This window comes from Barbatula barbatula, assembly GCF_947034865.1.
Source record: "Barbatula barbatula genome assembly, chromosome: 22".
NCBI lineage: Eukaryota > Metazoa > Chordata > Actinopteri > Cypriniformes > Nemacheilidae > Barbatula > Barbatula barbatula.
In genome coordinates this window covers 12,736,764-12,754,141 of record NC_136785.1, presented here as the reverse complement: position 1 = coordinate 12,754,141, position 17,378 = coordinate 12,736,764, and the positions used below count along the sequence as shown (strand labels likewise).

General features: G+C 39.2%; 1 protein-coding gene across 1 annotated transcript in view; it reads left to right on the top strand.

The window, feature by feature from the left end:
• Window positions 1-17,378, top strand: part of gabrb4 (gamma-aminobutyric acid type A receptor subunit beta4) — a gene marked incomplete at both ends in the record, with an annotated part of 42,769 nt that overhangs the window by 13,121 nt on the left and 12,270 nt on the right. The window contains 2 exons of the mRNA XM_079485717.1: window positions 11,042-11,109; window positions 15,321-15,541. Of these exons, the coding sequence (XP_079341843.1) occupies window positions 11,042-11,109; window positions 15,321-15,541 (289 nt within the window). The remainder of the gene's footprint in view (window positions 1-11,041; window positions 11,110-15,320; window positions 15,542-17,378) is intronic.

The window sequence follows — 17,378 nt, the reverse complement described above, 5'->3', positions numbered from 1 at the left end:
AATCCAATTATTTTAGTAAATAATATCTAATGTCAGCATCTCCTGGTGGTTTATTTAGCATATTTTGCATTAAGTGAATGCTTGGCTGAAAAGATGCGTCTTTAATCTAGATTTAAATTGGGCGAGTTTGTCTGATGCTCGAATAATATCAGGAAGGCTATTCCAGAGTTTAGGTGCTACGTATGAGAAAGCTCGACCCCCTTTGGTGGATTTAGTTATTCTAGGTGTTATCAAAAGTCCTGCATTTTGAGATCTTAGAGAGCGTGATGGGTTGTAGTGTGATAGAAGCTCTGTTAGGTAGGTAGGGGCTAAACCCTTTAAGGCTTTATAAGTGATTAAAAGAACTTTAAAGTCAATATACGATACTTAATGGGTAGCCAGTGAAGGGTTGATAACATTGGGGTTATGTGATGGTATTTTCTGGACCTGGTTAGAACTCTGGCAGCTGCTTTCTGAACTAACTGTAGTTTGTTTATTGATGATGCAGGACAACCACTAAGTAGTGCATTACAGTAGTCAAGTCTTGAGGTCATAAATGCATGAATAAGCTTCTCCGCGTCAGCAACACACAGAATATTTCGTAACTTGGCAACATTTCTTAGGTGGAAAAAGGCTGTTTTTGTGACATTTGAGATGTGATTTCGAAAACATGCGTTTGCCTATGTAATGTGCTACATTTTTACCTTACCAGAGGAAAGCGAAAGAAAAGGAGGTTGAACGTGTCTGATGTGTTCAACATTACATCATGTTGCTGCAGTCGTTTGCTTTCACCTGAGGTTTAGGTTGTCATGGACACCAGCACATTCTCCAAATACATCACACAAGCTTTATTACACGCCACCTTGCAGATGTGGGATACTGGGACGCTAGCCATTGTAAGGTCAGGTTGATGTCCGTTTGCTGGAGAGGATGGAAGATATAGAGAGATCAGGAAGGCTGAGTCATACGAGTGGCAGTAGATGGTGACTGAGAGAGCCTTTACATACAAGTAATTGGCTGCTTTAATTCAAAGTCAAAATATTTAATTTGCATGTGTGTTCGATGGAATTTAAGCCCATGACCTTTGCCCTGCAAATGCAACGCTTTACCACCTGAGCAACGGGACCAGCTTATGTGTCCTATGTGGTATTTCTTTTACATTAGATTATAAACTGTAGAACCAATAAACTCTTGTTACTAAACATTTTGAGTTACTGGAGATGCGGATGGAGTTGTTGCACATTGAGACGGTGTTTATGCAGGAAACACATGTTTGTATCTTAATAAGCTTCAAGAGCAAACCTTTTCATTGTAAGGCCCCCATTATGTAGAGTGCATCACTTTGCCCCACAAATAAAAATGTATAATCTTAAATTTAGAATTTAATTAAACCAAAAACAAGTTTTGTACAATGCTGGAACTGTCACGATCGTCAGCTGGAGTGCCCATGAACTCCTGTAGAGGGCACTCCACTCAGAACTCCAGTTCCCATAATTCCATGATAACCACCACCAGGTGTGTTAGATCGCAGACAATCACCACCAGATGATTCCCATTACCACCTCACTATATATACTGTGTTCAGACTCTCATTCATCGTGAAGTCTTGTTTAGCTAGTCTACATTTCTGAGCGGTTTCCGGTATTTGTCTTTGCCGTGTATTACTTTCAATTTTGATATTGACTACGATTCTCTGCTGGCTGCCCTGACCTCTGCTTGTGACTGTTTATGATTCTGGATATCCCACACATACCTTACGCTGTCGGTGATATCTGCCTGTTTGACCATTCTGAGAATAAAATACTGCATTTGGATCCGAACGTCTCTGACTTCTCGTTACAGGAACACCAATACTTTTGGTTGGTGGTTTTATTCTTCTGATCTTTGATTTCATAAAATTGATGATCATTTACTATATTTCATATAATGCCACAAAATCTGTGCCCCTGGGATCCATCTTTGGGCCCCCAGTTTGAGAACCACTTTTCTAGAGTATTGGTGACATTCGTGAAATTTGTCAAGAACATGTCTGGATATTTAGCATTTTTCATCTGGACCAAAATAACCAAGATAACCAAACTACAAATGTGAACACAACCTACACTCTTAAAAAGGGTGCTTCGATAATATAGAAGAATCTTTTGTTTCCAAAAATAACCTTTAACATCTGAAGAAACCTTTCTGTTTCAAAAAAGGTTCCTTGTGGCGAGGTTCTTCTGATTATAAGAAAGAGATCTTTAAAGAACCTTTGACTGAATGGTTCTTTGTGGAACCAAAAATTTGGCATCTCTTCTATGGCATCGCTGTGAAGAAGAGTGTAAGTATCTTTCATTTACATCTAAGCATTTGGCTGACACTTTTATCTGAAGCGACTTACATTAAATTGTATTATACTTTTGTTTCTGACTATGTACCCTCCCCTGGGATCGAACCCATGAGATTGCCGTTGCAAGCTCCATGCTCTAACCACTAAGCCACATAAAAACGACTTGCAGGTGTTTCAAACTATACAGTTTATGAATTTGAAGGTAATGCACAAACCCATGACGCTGGCATTGCTAGCACCATGCTCCACCACCTGAGCTAGAAAAAAGCCAAGAGATACAGTACCAGGTTGTACTCAAGTACTCAAATGCCCCCAAACAGTTAGGTGATACATGGCTCAAAGTGTTGTGCGACTACGCTGTGCCTCACAGGGGACACGCTTCCATAGCCAAGGACGACTCCATGCCGCAAAATCTCCCCTAATTGCTGACATCTCCCCCAGCTGGCATAACGTCTCTTAATTAATAATGAATACACCTACAATGATCCAGCTAGTCTCCCTATTAATTAACTCGATTCCTGCGAGCAGCCACACGACTTGTCTCCCCTGTGCCAACACTTAAAAGAAAACGTTCTTTTTTGCCATGCGTGGGCCGAACGTGCATCATAACCGAATTCAAAAGTACGGTGCGTCCAGCACAAAAACGGGACGATCAATGGGCAGACGGCGCAGGAATGATGACGAGCAGAGAAAGCTCGCTGATTTATGAAGACAGAGAGTGTAGTTGTCGAGGAGAAAATGCTCAAGAAGGCCCTTCCTTCCCGGATTCCAGTTTCACATCTTTCACAGTAGAGGAACGTGTTCCGAGCGCATGTGTTAGACGGTCATGCTCGGGAGGAGAATAAGGAGGCCTATTAGCAGGCACATAACCACAGAAAGCATGCTTCATTGTTCACACAGAAACCGCACGTTTCAGCAGCTTTGAGGAGACGCGCCGCAGGTGGCGGCTCAACACAATAACCCACATCCCCGTGGGACGCTCTCGAACCCTACGGTGATGGATGGTGAAGACTAGTCCTTGGGAGCCGGTGGGGATCCGTCAAGGACGGGGTACGGCCAGGATGCGATCGTCACAGATAAATACACGGAGAGACGTGTCATTTATTGCAGGGCCTGAGATGGATGCGACAGGCTCAGCAGCCATGAAGCATGTTTAAGAACCCATTTCATTATTATAGCTCAAAAGAGCCTTTGGGAGATATTGACCTTCCGTATACAGTAGAACTAGCACCTCAATGGTGACACCATCTGAACATGTACTGTAAATACTAGTCAACACAATAATCATTGTTAAGTGATTACTTTATCTTAAATATAACCTTACACCTCTATTGACACTAAATCACACATGGAAAAACTTTGGAAGAGGCTACTTGTGGATTAGGGTGAACCGTCCTGACCACATCTTAAAAATAATGTAATGACCACATAAAAAATCATGAGCATTGGATTCTACATGATACAGCATTATACAGCAAATATTGTACATCGTACATCATCTTACATATTGTAACTTATTGTTTTCTTTTTTACAAAAGTTGTTTTCCATATGACAGAATAAGTGAAACCTTAGAGTTTTCTTGTACTGTATTTCTCCATTACCTCACTGAAAGTTTTGATTGATTAAGGCTTTGCTACAGTTGCTCTTTTTTTCAGCTGATGTGTATTTCTGCAAATGCGGCAACACCATATGTCTACTTACTGAGTTTCTTTTTACATGTCCTGAAGCTCACTGTACACATTCATCTCTTTGTTTTGGCCTCAGAATTTGAGGAGTGCTGAAATCCGCAAAGACTGTGACAACTTGATAGCACAAGCAAGGTATGATCTATAAACAAGCCTATAGGAGATGCAGAGATAATATTCGTTTTGTAAGTTTCCCTTATTGAAGATGTGAGTTGAGTCGCACCCCAAAAACGTCTAAAGATGTGCTGTGTAAAATTATTACAAATTATGAATAACTTAATAATATTATCATCTATTTATTAAGAATCAATTATAATAATTATTATCTAACTAATTATTACTATTGATGATTAACTAATATTTATTAATACTTAAAAAAATAACATGACTGAAATGCATCAAATAAATCACATAGAAATAAAAACAAATGTTTTGTTTGAATCTTTCCGAGGTTTATTTTCATTTCATATTTTCTTGGACAACACTATTAATGTCTTTATTTGAGAAAATAAACATACAGTAAATAAACTTAATTTATACATTTGACAACAATTCTAGACCAATGTGTTGTATCAATATATCAAAAAGGGTATTGTACAATAATTGCCCAGTATTCAAATTATTAAATAATAATAATAATCATCATCATCACGATAAAACGCTAATTCTAATCATTACTTAGATGTTAGCTGATGGTCATGTGGTCTTACGCTCATGCTGTATTGTTAGCCTTCTTTGTTAGTGTGGGTGTTTCCAAAGTCTATTTAAACATAAAAAATAAGCCATTAGCTCTGACTCACACTGTCCGGCGACACATTTATGTTTTGTAAATGTCAATGTGTTGATAACTTCAAATGTCAGACACAAATCCAGAGAAATATTCTGCTATTCTCCTGACACATACGTGTTTAAAAGCATCTTCTGGTATGCAACTATAATGATTTGACAGAAAGCATGATCTACATGTCCTTAATCTCAGAAATGGACACAATGCCAGCGTTTGACCATTCACGAGAGGAGGAAAAAATCAGAAGCGGATTGAATACAATGTGCGAGAAGCGCTGTGTCTCCCGTTGCAATGTACGAGTGACAATGCTGCCTTGTTGCTATGGAACCCCTCTGTTGCTAAGCAATGAGTTGATGATTAGAATTTTGAATTGGGTGCAAGAGTGGTATTTTCTTTGCCGCTCTGTTTCTCCATGTATGGTGCTGACTGCTGTGCGTGACTGCGTTGATGAAATGCGTGCGGCTCTTCTCTTTTCCAGATTCAGATGCAATCTGCCTATTCTACCGTGGATTAAACAAACATATGCTGGAGAAAAAATGCTTTTATGTTGAATAATACAGTATACTGTGATGTTTTGCAAAAAGAGATCTTTTGTCCACCTTTTACATCAGTGACATCTGGAAGGAAACGACAAGCGTTTCATTAACACATGAAGTTGAACCAGCCCAGTAGAGGGCGCTCTGGAGCACAGCACATATTCAGGGGCTCCTGACCCATAGGTGTGTATTTGTTTAGCTCAAACTGAGACCTGTTTATATTAAGCTGCGTTACGTGGCGAAAGCTCATTAACTCCTAAACTCATAGGGGCGATAAATCCTCTGCAATCCACCGTTATGCCGAAGACTTGCTCCTATATATCATCCTGGAGTTTTTATCACCCCCCACTAGTGAGAACTTTCAGCTCTCTCTGAGGGAAAAAGCTTTGACACAAACGCTAGGCATTACCATCATCATTACCTGCAGAAAAGAAACATTGCTGTGTCAGTGAAACCTGCTTAGGGAACAAGCAGCGGCCCGTGAGAATTCGGCCCGGGAAGCTGTATCCTTGCTTCTCCTGCTCTGTCAGAACTGCTATTTTTGTTGTTTCTACTTGCTGTTCACTTTTTCGCTGCGTCGGGGCCGGGCTCCTCGTGGTTTGCCCACAGTTTAGGAAAACAAAGGCGTTGGGGGAGCGAAGCGATCGTCTGAATGGAGTCAGCATCTCTTGAGATGCCACCTGCCTTACATTTGTCATTTAAATATGTACACAGATGATGATACCATCTGCTAGTGGAGTCGCAGATGAAAAAAATGGGTGGAAACACGCTGAATTCTTGAGGTGGTGCTGCGGTTTGGGGGAGTGTGGGGCGTACAGACGCCCCGGAGCATTGAGCAAATAAATGCAAAGTATCAGAGTATGCAAAAGAGCAGAAAGCCGTCAAATCTCCAAGTCATATTGCAAATTTGACAGCTTCAGCATGAAATGATCTACCATTTTGTGCTGTCACGGTGTCTTTGGAGGAAACAGCATATTTGCTCTTTGTATTTTTTTCAGTGTCATCCTGTAGCCGTGTTTCTTTATTATTCATAAAGTATGAAATGACCAATAGTTTCATTGAATTGAACTGCACAAATTTCATGTTTTTAAACATCCACTAACCTGTCATTGGTTTGTAAAACTGACAGTCCCGCCCTTCTCCGGCGCCATGGGTTGAGTCAAATAAACCGTGGCCCGTTTCAGAAAGAAGGTTTTAGTATTAACCCTGAAATGAGGGAAACTCTCATCAAGTTTCACTTTTCAGAATGCGAGGTATGTCAAACCCGAGGACGCAGGGAAACTCAACCCCGTTTCTTTAAGAGAGTCAGTAACCATGGTATCTTACTCTGTGAACCTAACCTGTTCTGGAGCAGGTCTTCTTTGAGTTTCTTTCGATCTTTTTGACGCGCAACTGGTGTACCACATTCATTCATTGGCTTAATACAGTCATTCATGGAACACTTCTTGATCACACAGAGACCATCTCAGTGACTAAAATGTCACATGTGCTTTTATAGAGGCTGCATTAATTCACAGGGATGTACTTTGATTTCAGAATGCAATTTAGGACCCGAGTGGAAATTTATCATTTTCCTGTGCATTTTCATTTTTATTAAAACTGTACCATTTTCTTTACAGTGAATTATACAGTGAATCTCATCCATCCTTGCATCAATAACATCAGCCATCGTTGCCGTGTATTACATCAGAGCAGATTATTTCCTTGAAATGACTAAATAAAGTGCATGAATCAAGATATTAATATATGCAGACACGAATGCTGAATTGAATAGGTAAAAGTGATAAACAACCAACTAAGATGTGTAGCCACTCCTACCCAAATCTGCTCCGAGTAGGGTTCGAACCTGTGATCAGTCTGGCTTTGATACAAGAGTCTGACACCCTAACAAGTGTCCTATACACCATGACGTGTCAACATTTTTTGTTACAATTTCAGTTTTTTGCATTCATTCATATACTGCTTAATGTATTTGATTATCCGTAAATCTATTTATTAATTTAAAGTTACGTTTATTTACATTTTCACCACATTAGTAAATTCCCTGTATACAGAGCTGTGAGGAAAGTGTGCCTCACTCTCAAGTGCTTTCTGCAGCCATGTTGCTTTTTTTTGGTGCCGTTGTCATGGTGAATCGTAATATCGGAGCTCCATTGATCATGGCTTTGCATTGTCGGGGTGCATGCCTAGAGTTTATAGAACTAACTAAAATCTGCTGTTCTGAAACCAAAGACTCAAAGTGTCGCATCTTAGTGTAAATCAACTCAGAGTTCACATTATAACTCTTTATTGAAACGTGCCCCTGTATTTGCTATGAATGTATTACAATCTTTGCATACAAGGCTGGAATAAGAATTGAATTGAAAATGGCTCATAATCAATGTTTTGTTCTCGTTGGGTAGTTTGTCGAATGTTAATGTTTTCCTTAATTTGCAAATGGGAAAGAGATTCAAAGCGGGCATAATCCGAGCACATGGACCTTCATGGATTTGTGAATATCTAGTGTCACGTGTGGTGTTGTTGAACTTTCAGGAAATAGTATGAATAGCTAAGGAAATTATTAGGCTCAGTACCAGAGCTCAGTATAGCTTTTGTGTGGTAATATCGAACCAGCGTGTATCAAAGACATTGATATAGACAGTTGTAACCCAGATTAAGCCTGATGTTTCCTCCCTTTGTTTGGTCTTAAATTAAAACCTCAACAAATTGGCAGCATCTACTGTCAAAACATCAATAGCCCTCAACGTCTTGCCTACTCACGTATCAAAACCAAGCTGAAATCTGAGAAGGAACTGGCAGATAATCAAAGACCAGGAGATCTTTTACTGGAGCCGAGCCTGACACACACACACACACACTTTAATACAGTATCCCATCAATTCTCTGTGAGTTATTTGCCTATGCTGGAAGAACACTCTACACTAAGTGCCTGAGGTCAGGGGAGTGATGTCTAAAAACAGCATCAGGTCACTTGCTGTTTTTTTACAACATGAAAGTCACACGAAAGACCTTTCGAGGTGATAATCATGAATTGCACATGACCCCATCATGATCATCTGAAAGAAACATGTTGGGTTCAGTACAAGCCAAGCGCCATCATCCGTGACAAAATCAAATCAGATTCGCAAAAAAATGTCAATTGCTGCCCAAAACATTTTGACTAGTGCAGTATTGAACATTCCTTCAAGCTGACACATACAAACTAAATATCTGTTCACAGTAAGAACACTAACTATAAAGAAAACCGTAGCGTAACTCTATAGAGTACCTCAGATATGATGTATTCTTGTAGGCCAACCCGGATGTTAGTGCCACAATGGTTCCCTCGACCAAAAGCCTATGCATTGTTCCCATAGACTCAAAAATGAAGATCTGTGAACAAGTGTTTATGATGTTTACACGTTTTGTCTATGAAGATGATCTTTACAGAATAACACAATATTTGCTATATTTGAAGCCTAAATACAGGCGCAAGCTAAAACGAGGCTCACCACCACCAAGCCTCCGACAACTCTTTCAAACTTTATTAAAAACGTGTTCCATGGCAAGTCATTACTCAGTGAATGAACCCCCAACAATGTTTTAAGAGATTTGTGCTCATATTGCACAATTTGTGAGATTTATATGCGCGGTGACACCTAACATCCCCGCCAAAGGATGTAGATGCTTTCAAAAACTTGTTATCAACCGCCGTTTTAAAGACACAAGTGAGCCCAACCGTTTCATTCCTCTGCATAACATTTATCTTATCCTATTTTATTCTTATTTTATCATTTCGTACTTGATGTAAATGGACCTTGGAGTAACTGTTCCTAACATTCACAAGAACATCATGACACTACAGACTCTTTTTAAATGGTCGAACTCACTCTTCGAGACGCGAACGCAAGACTTCATTTTATTTTGAGCTGTCCCGAAAGCTGATAAAAAACGTGTCCCTGTACGTGGGTGTCTTTCTCCAGCGTGCCTCTGTTTCATAGAAAAGCCCGGGTCAAAAATATGTAGAATATAGGACTGTGCGGGAGATCTCAGGCCTCGCTGTACACAACCGGAAAAATGGATGTACTTTGACATCTCCTAGGAAAATACTTGCTGTTTGCCTTCACAAAGCGCACTGGAAAATGGCTCCACTTTTTCCTTGCCTCCACAAGCACTGCAAGTCTCTTGCTCTTTCTCTCTCATCTGTTTTTATGAGAGCGAGAAAGAAAGAGATGGGGTCAGGGGAAAAAACTGCGGGCATTTAAGAGTGAGGCGGGATGCCGTGCAAACATGTCAGCTGTGAAAGGAAGGGGGTGAAAAGTAGCAATGCACAAAGAAGATGTAGCAGATATACAGAGAGATGGAGGCCTGCACTCTCAGTCAAGTGCTCAGTTAGTAAATATTTCAAAAAGCACCATGTCATTTTGGCCGTTTTTTCCAGCGTTTCTGGATGGAGATATTTTAAGACGGCAGGGTAGATGGATGATAAACAAAGATGTCACTGCAAAAAAAATATTTTTCCTAATCCGTATTGTTGTCTTGTTTTCCAGTGCAAATATCTAATATAAAATTCTGAAATGAGGACAATTTCCTATATTTCATCATGTTTACAATTTCCAAGGTTGTGCAATAACTATTATGAAACAAGTAGACTCTTACACCATCACCACTTTAAACTACGAACATCTGAATTTTCTGTGAATTAACATTAACCAGGATGTGAACATTATTGTAAAGAATTACCAATGTTGAGATTCACCTCTGTAAAGCACAGTTTTATCAAACTGACGTCGTCTTCATTCGGTGGCCACAGGAGACTAGCCCGAGCAACCTCCAGATGTCATAGCAAACCGATCTAGTGAGGTTTGATCACCCTGTGTCTAAAATAGAACAAGAATCCTTGCATCGCCTGGCAAGTTTAGCATTTACTGCTACTTCTTATCTCCAGATTCACACAGAAACAGATCGGGATGAAATCATCAGTCTTTTCACTCAATGACATGTGGTGTTTTTTGTCAATGGATGTTTTTGGTCATGCTGTAATATTAAAATTATCCGACAATAAAGGAAAAGTTCACCCAAAACCTACAAATTCTTTCATCCTTTCCTCTGCCTCAACTGAAAACAAAAGAAGAAACTTTTGAAAACATTTTTGGGACACCATTGACTTCAATAGTAGGAAACGAAACTACTATGGTAGTCAATGGTGCCCCACAACGGTTTGGTTACCTACATTATTCTAAACATATGTTTTTGTGTTCAACACAACAAATACAATAATAGAGATTTTAAATAAAAAGTTTTGATCACTTTCTAAACATGATTATTTTCCAGTAAGTGAGTTATAACCTTGGTTACTCTGCTGGGACAACTCTGTGAACACGTGTGTCCTTCTTTTGCTTTTGGCCTGACTGGTTCAGCTGCTTTGATGCAAAGGGAATTATAAAAAGCGCTATACACATAAATTTGACTTGACTTGATGAGCAGAACTGAAAATATTCACTAAAACACCTTGTTGCTTAAACATGAAAAGGTTCTGACAAAACTTAATTGGAGATGTCACTTGTTTTGATATATTTTTTATTCAGACACCATTTGGAGCCAATGAATATTCAATAACCAAAGCAAATGCAACATATCAAATAGAGTTCTGTTTTTACATATTTCGTATACATTTTGGATTATCACGAGTTACCATTGTTATTAAACAGATGTTCTTTCTTTGTTTCCTTTTTCCCTTTGCTCCAGGTCCTCCAGTCATCGTGGGAATGAGCATCAATATAGCCAGCATTGACTCCATTTCAGAAGTCAACATGGTAAGTGACAATGATTTGAGAAATATGGCTTTTAATTATTTTGTTGTTGCCTATTTTTCGTTATTCACAATATTTGAAAGGCTGAGAATCATAAGTTGACCATAGCTCTAAATTTTGGGCTCTCGATTCAAAAACGATCAGCATTCATGATAATGTATAACTGTGGTCATCATGATCAATTATGTAGCGCTAGTAGACCTTTTTGGCTTTGGACCATCACCTCAGTTAAACATCACCCTGGGGCCCTTAAAAAGCAGTTTACTTAAAGAGCAGTCGTCTGCATTTTTGCTGACTACTACCCATACATACTTACCATGAAGACCCCACACAGACTCCTGCATTCATCATTTCTACCTGCAGCGTCAGGGACTTAGGTTTTATTAGGCCTCTGCTTCAACGACTGCGGCCTGAATCCATAAAGCACATTCGAGTGGAAGCGCTGCATCTGGATCGGTTGTTCGCATTGTTGGGTAATAATGGTTTGACAGCAGGAAATATGATCCCAGATCAGTTATTTTATTGGGAAATTTATGAGTGCGACGCACCAGGAGAATAAGTCACAGTGCGATCCCACCTTAAGACCCTCCGAGGAAATTAGATGCCTGAAGTTGCTGCGCTTTCGGGGATTGTGGTTCTCAAGGGTCCCAGAGGTACGGCATGACCTCATCATCAGAGAGGACCCTTCTACAGTCATCACACGAAGCAGTCTTCACCTGACTAAAATAAACCAGGCCTAGCCGACGTGTGAAGAAAAGACGCAGTGCTCAGAATACATAAGCTCCTCATTTTTGACAAACTCTTTTACGTTTTCACACAGAAAAAGTCCTGACACATCTCTACGCCTCTTCTGAAAATGACGTTTTGGGATAGTTTATTTTAGAGTGCTGACATTTTTCACCGTCCAGTGTTGCCTCAGAGAATAAGGTTGATGAAGTAATCAAAAAGGAACTGAAAATTGGTTACTTTGGACGAATATGTGCTGCGTTTGAACTTGAGGGGTGAAATAAAATGGTTGCTCAGTTTAGCATTTTTGTATTTGTATGTTATTCTCTTCGCAAAGTTTATTTAAACAAGCCTTTATTATACATTGTACCTCCAAAAATTATGCGTGTGATTTAAAGATTTGTTAAAGTCACTAAATTCAAAGACCGATCATTTGCACCGTAAAGATGCACCGATACAACATTTTTCCACCGATAGCCAATTATTCAAAGACATCTCCCGATGCTGATTCTTGTGATTAAATAAATATTTCTTAACTCTCTGAATGTTATTTATTTATAAAATTAATATTGAACATCAAACTGCTGATGTTTCTTAACATTTTCTATACACAGAGTACACATTTATTGTGAAATGGGGAAAAAAAATTAGCGCCCGATACCGATTATGGGCCGATATATCGGTGGATCTTTAATAAATATTGTAATTCCATTTACCATCATGACAGTTTTTCTTTTAAAACCCAGTTGTTTCAGTATATGGAGCTGTATTGTACATGTTAATATGAATTGAACTAATGTAAACAGTTAGTTGAGTACAGTTAGCATTATTGGTTGAGTTTCAGACAGTGTTCACCCAGCATGTCGTCTCTCTCACGTGTCACATGCATTAAGCTGCAGGTGTGTTCATTAGCTCTGGTCGCAGCATTATCAAGCGCCAAGTGAAATTCAATTAAAATCCAATGACAGGGAGCTGGGCTTTTTTCTAGATGAAACTTTGCATGAAATCGCTCCCAGGTATTAAAGAGACAGCACGCTGAATTCAAAAACACTTTATTTTAAAACAACAGAAAATCTACGGATATATAAGGTCTTTCTTAACTGTTTTGTTGGTTCCTGTTAAAATCATTCTTTTGTAAACAAGCAGCACATAAACTAAGACATTTTCTTCCAGACATGCTGAAGCAAGGATGATGGATCAAAATACTTTGCGCCTGTAACGTTCCAGGTTACAGGAATAATTCACGCAAATGCTTTCCAAAGTGTGTAAGGGCAAAGAAAATTGCTGTGGAATAAATGTTCAAATACTCCCTGTTTAGAAAGCATAGTATGTCGTTCCTGCTATAAACAGCAAATCTAACAGTGATACAGAGAACTGGCAGTTCACTATACCTGCTGTTGAAAATGATAATGTACCTGCGGTAAAACTATAATTCCTTTTACTGGAAACCCGATATAGACTGTACCAGAATATACAGTGTCATACATCACCCGCTCCACACTCATGGGGCGGTTTCCCGGACAGGGATTATCTTAAACCAGGACTAGGCCTTGGTTCAATTAGGATATTAAACATTACTGGTGGGCATCTTGAGACAAAACAATCCCAGTGATATATTTTAAGATATGTCCGTGCATGTTGTTTTCGATTAAGACACCTCTAACATTTAAGTTAGTCTGGGACTAGGCCTAAGCCCTGTCCGGGAAACCGCCCCATGGTGTATAGTACATTCTCTGAAACATCTGTCCAGTGTAATGGACATGAGAGGTTAAAACTGATAGTTCACACGCAGATAGATTTGATTAAATTAGGCTGAGAGAAAAAGCGATAGAGAAAGAGAGAGGCAGTGAGAGATGATGCGGAAAGTCAGAGAGATCTGATTCTTTGCGTTCCATTCAATATCCCATTTGGGACCACCAGAGGTTTTCCTGCACTCTTTTCTCTTCTACTTCTTCTACAAAAACGAGTTAGACTTTTTGATTCATGAAGTGATTGCTGAAATGTCTTTGTCCTGGGCTGTCTTGACGATTCCGCATCTGATTTTTCTGGCACTGCTCCTTCTCTGGACATTTAAGAATGCAGAGAAATCGGAAAGGCGAGGGATTGCCAAACTCTTCACAGCTGTTAAGGAACAGATCCAGCTGTTACTTTAACAGAACAAGATATATACAATTCTTATTATTAAAATCACATTACAACTAGTGTGAAACTTGAAATGTAATCATATGAAGCTTATTTTATACTCAATTGCTTCTTGTCTCTGTCCATTAATAGAAACTCATCGAAAAGTTTTGGATAAAAAAAGAAATGCGCCCCAAAATATTCTCTTGTCAATGACTTACTCTCACGATATCTGAAATAAAACAAAAATCATTAAGATAACAAAAGCATCACATATCACCACCACTCAAATCAAATTCATGGGTTCATTTTAGGATTGCTTTATGTGCATCATTTTTTTCTTTGTTTTTTCTCTCATTTTAAGAAGACATTTTTTAATATATTAAGTGTACAGTATACATGTTTGTGTAAAGCGTATGTCTAAAATATAAATGATCCATCATCAATATACAGTCACTTGCATTATAGTTTTTTTCATCTATTAACCACGGTTAGTGCAGTAAAACTCCTGTTAAGTGGATCAATAAGAAATCACATACATTCACTAGCTGGTTGCCATGGCACCTGAACACTGGCAAGGCCTTTGTTCTTCTCAGTATGTCAGTGCGACCCAATGGCTTCATGTCTTAAACCACCCTTCGCTTAAAATCATGCAATATACGTAAACATCAGTCTGGTCTTGCTTGTTGCTGTGCCCTAATGCCGTTTCATTAAAGATGCTAAGGCAGTTCTCAGAGATGAGTCATATCAGTGGATCCTTCCAGTCGTGTTTGCTCTACATCCAAAAGTCACTGCTCGGATTGATCTAATCCAATCGAAGCTGCATTTTCGTGCTGTTTATATAATCAATATCAACGTTGGTACACATCCTAATCCAGTCTGTAATGTTTGCATTACCTCCCCGTTCAATAGAAAGCGTTTATGAGGAATGTGCTGTCATGACTGTTACAGAGACTTGAATTCAAAAAAAATTCAAGAATCGCCAAACGTAATATTAAATATGTGCATTATGACGTAAAATGTATAAACTGGATTCATAATTTGCATTGTAAAAGAATAACATATTTGCCCAGTCAAATATTTAAGGCTGCGATCTGTAACATTTGACTCTATGTTGCCATCTCTGTTTGAAACGTAACATTGCAGGATACTTGACATACTTTATGCTGGCACCTGCCAGCTCAACTTCTAAATGTTTATTATAAGCTATCTGTTGCGAATTAGGCGGTAATAAAACACAGACTTTTTGTGTATTTGCTCCATAGCTGTTTTTTATTTATTTGAAACAAAAGAGAGTGTAGCCTTAAATTTAGCCAACAAACTTGATACAATCCTAAATTCTGATGTTTCTCTGCTTTGTTTTTCAGGACTACACCATCACCATGTATTTCCAGCAGAGCTGGAGGGACAAGCGGTTGGCCTATTCTGAGATGGCTTTGAACCTCACTTTGGACAACCGTGTGGCCGATCAGTTATGGCTGCCAGACACCTACTTTCTGAATGACAAGAAGTCTTTCCTGCACGGCGTGACGGTGAAGAACAGGATGATTCGCCTCCACCCGGATGGCACTGTTCTGTACGGACTGAGGTAAGTCGCATCACAGTTACTGATCCCAGTTGTGTTGTACACAGGAGGGCTGCTTTCCCGATATCACACTCTTTAGCTGCGTCCAAATTCGCCTTCTATCCGTCCTAAACAGTATTCGAAAATATAATTAGTGAGTCACAAATCATAGCATGCTGAAATGAGTTTTCTTAAAGTACCCGGATGGTCCACTGATTCCGGTGAAAATTTGAAGAGTGAATCCATGGACACGTAACGGCTGATATTACCCACAAGTCATCGCGGGAGGGAGGAGATTAGTGACGCAAATTAATAAAATTAAATAAAAGACGCTTCGCTAAAATTAACAAATATAAGTATACAGCAAACATAAGATACAACAGAAATAATGAATGAATACTTAAATGCAAGGAAAAGCTGTATTTTGATGATCGTAACTGTGAACATTCACAGTGTCTTCTAGGCAACAGCAGCCACGTCAGTTTTGCGTTAGTATGTCCCATAGTGAGTTCATACAGTTTTGCTTTGCACTAAAATGTATAAACTTTTCCATTACAAAAACAGTACATAGAGTACTTTAAGGGCATAGTATAAGTAGGCGAACTGGGACGCAGCAATTGTCAGCAAATAAGGAGTGAGTTTACAAAAAGGAGTGAGTTCTGCTTAACAATTATTTTCTAACATAGATAGCATTTGCCATTTTTTAGACATACAATTGATTATTGATGAATACCCGTATGATTGTGTTGACAGTACAATTGTCATGGGGTCGATTCCCAGGGAACAGACGTACTGATAAAATGTGTATCATTTTATAAGTTGCTTTGTATAGAAGTGTTGATGTGCATTATTTAAATAACAAGACGTTAGCACAGCGAGTCAAGTATTTCAAGCTGCAATGTTTTACGTTCTGGAACATCCTGAAAACTGTAAGAAAATTGCCCAACACTTTCTTGACGTTCTGCTTGGTGGGCAGGTTGTGTATGGGAAGGTTTCTATTTGGGGTGTGTGAATGATATCTGTTAATGGTTCACAGCACTGACAGACCGTGTTGAAAATGAAGGCGCTAATGATATTGGGTGGAAAATGTGATCATATGAGGATGATGCTTTGCCCTTTGATGCATTTCTAGTTCAAACTCCATGACAGCTCCTCTCTCTCTCTAAACGTTTGCAGTATTTTTTGTAGTATTTTAAAACGCTATGATAAAACGTAGGCTAAATTAAACAATCAATGCACATTGCGGTGCTTTTTTGTCTGCACGTGTTGGTGGAGATGTTGACAGCTCTTAACTAGGGCCAAACTTTTTTCAGAAGGACTTTGTAAACGTTGCTTTCGCTTATGTTGAACCATGAAATAACTCCTTAACATTTTTACATTGTGTCTCCCTAGTACCAGACAAACAATTACACGGATGCTGTGACGTCCAAACACTGTCGTACCAAATGTTGTCCTCCTTTGGACAAACAGAGACGCAGGCGTAAAAACAAACCACTTCCTATGCCTGCTCTGCGATGCATTAACCTGGAGGCTCTGGGTGCCCGACTCAATCAGACTATCAATAATGAAAGATGACAAACTGCTTCCTCTTTCCAAGAGGCTCTGGCACAGGTGGAATCAAGAAATAGCAGTGAAGCCATGGGTCCCTCAAACCTAAATGCCGTGGAGAATATAAATACGAGGTGCATCACAGCGTGGATGTTTACAATGTCGATACATCCACTCTTTATAATGTCACAAAATGGGCCTTTGTCGGTTTTCAATTATTCATGAGTCAGGGCTGTTGTTAATGTTTAATTATCATATCATGGCCTGCTGGGTCTAAAAAGGGATTTCGAATTTGCTAATGTGCCTTAGTCAG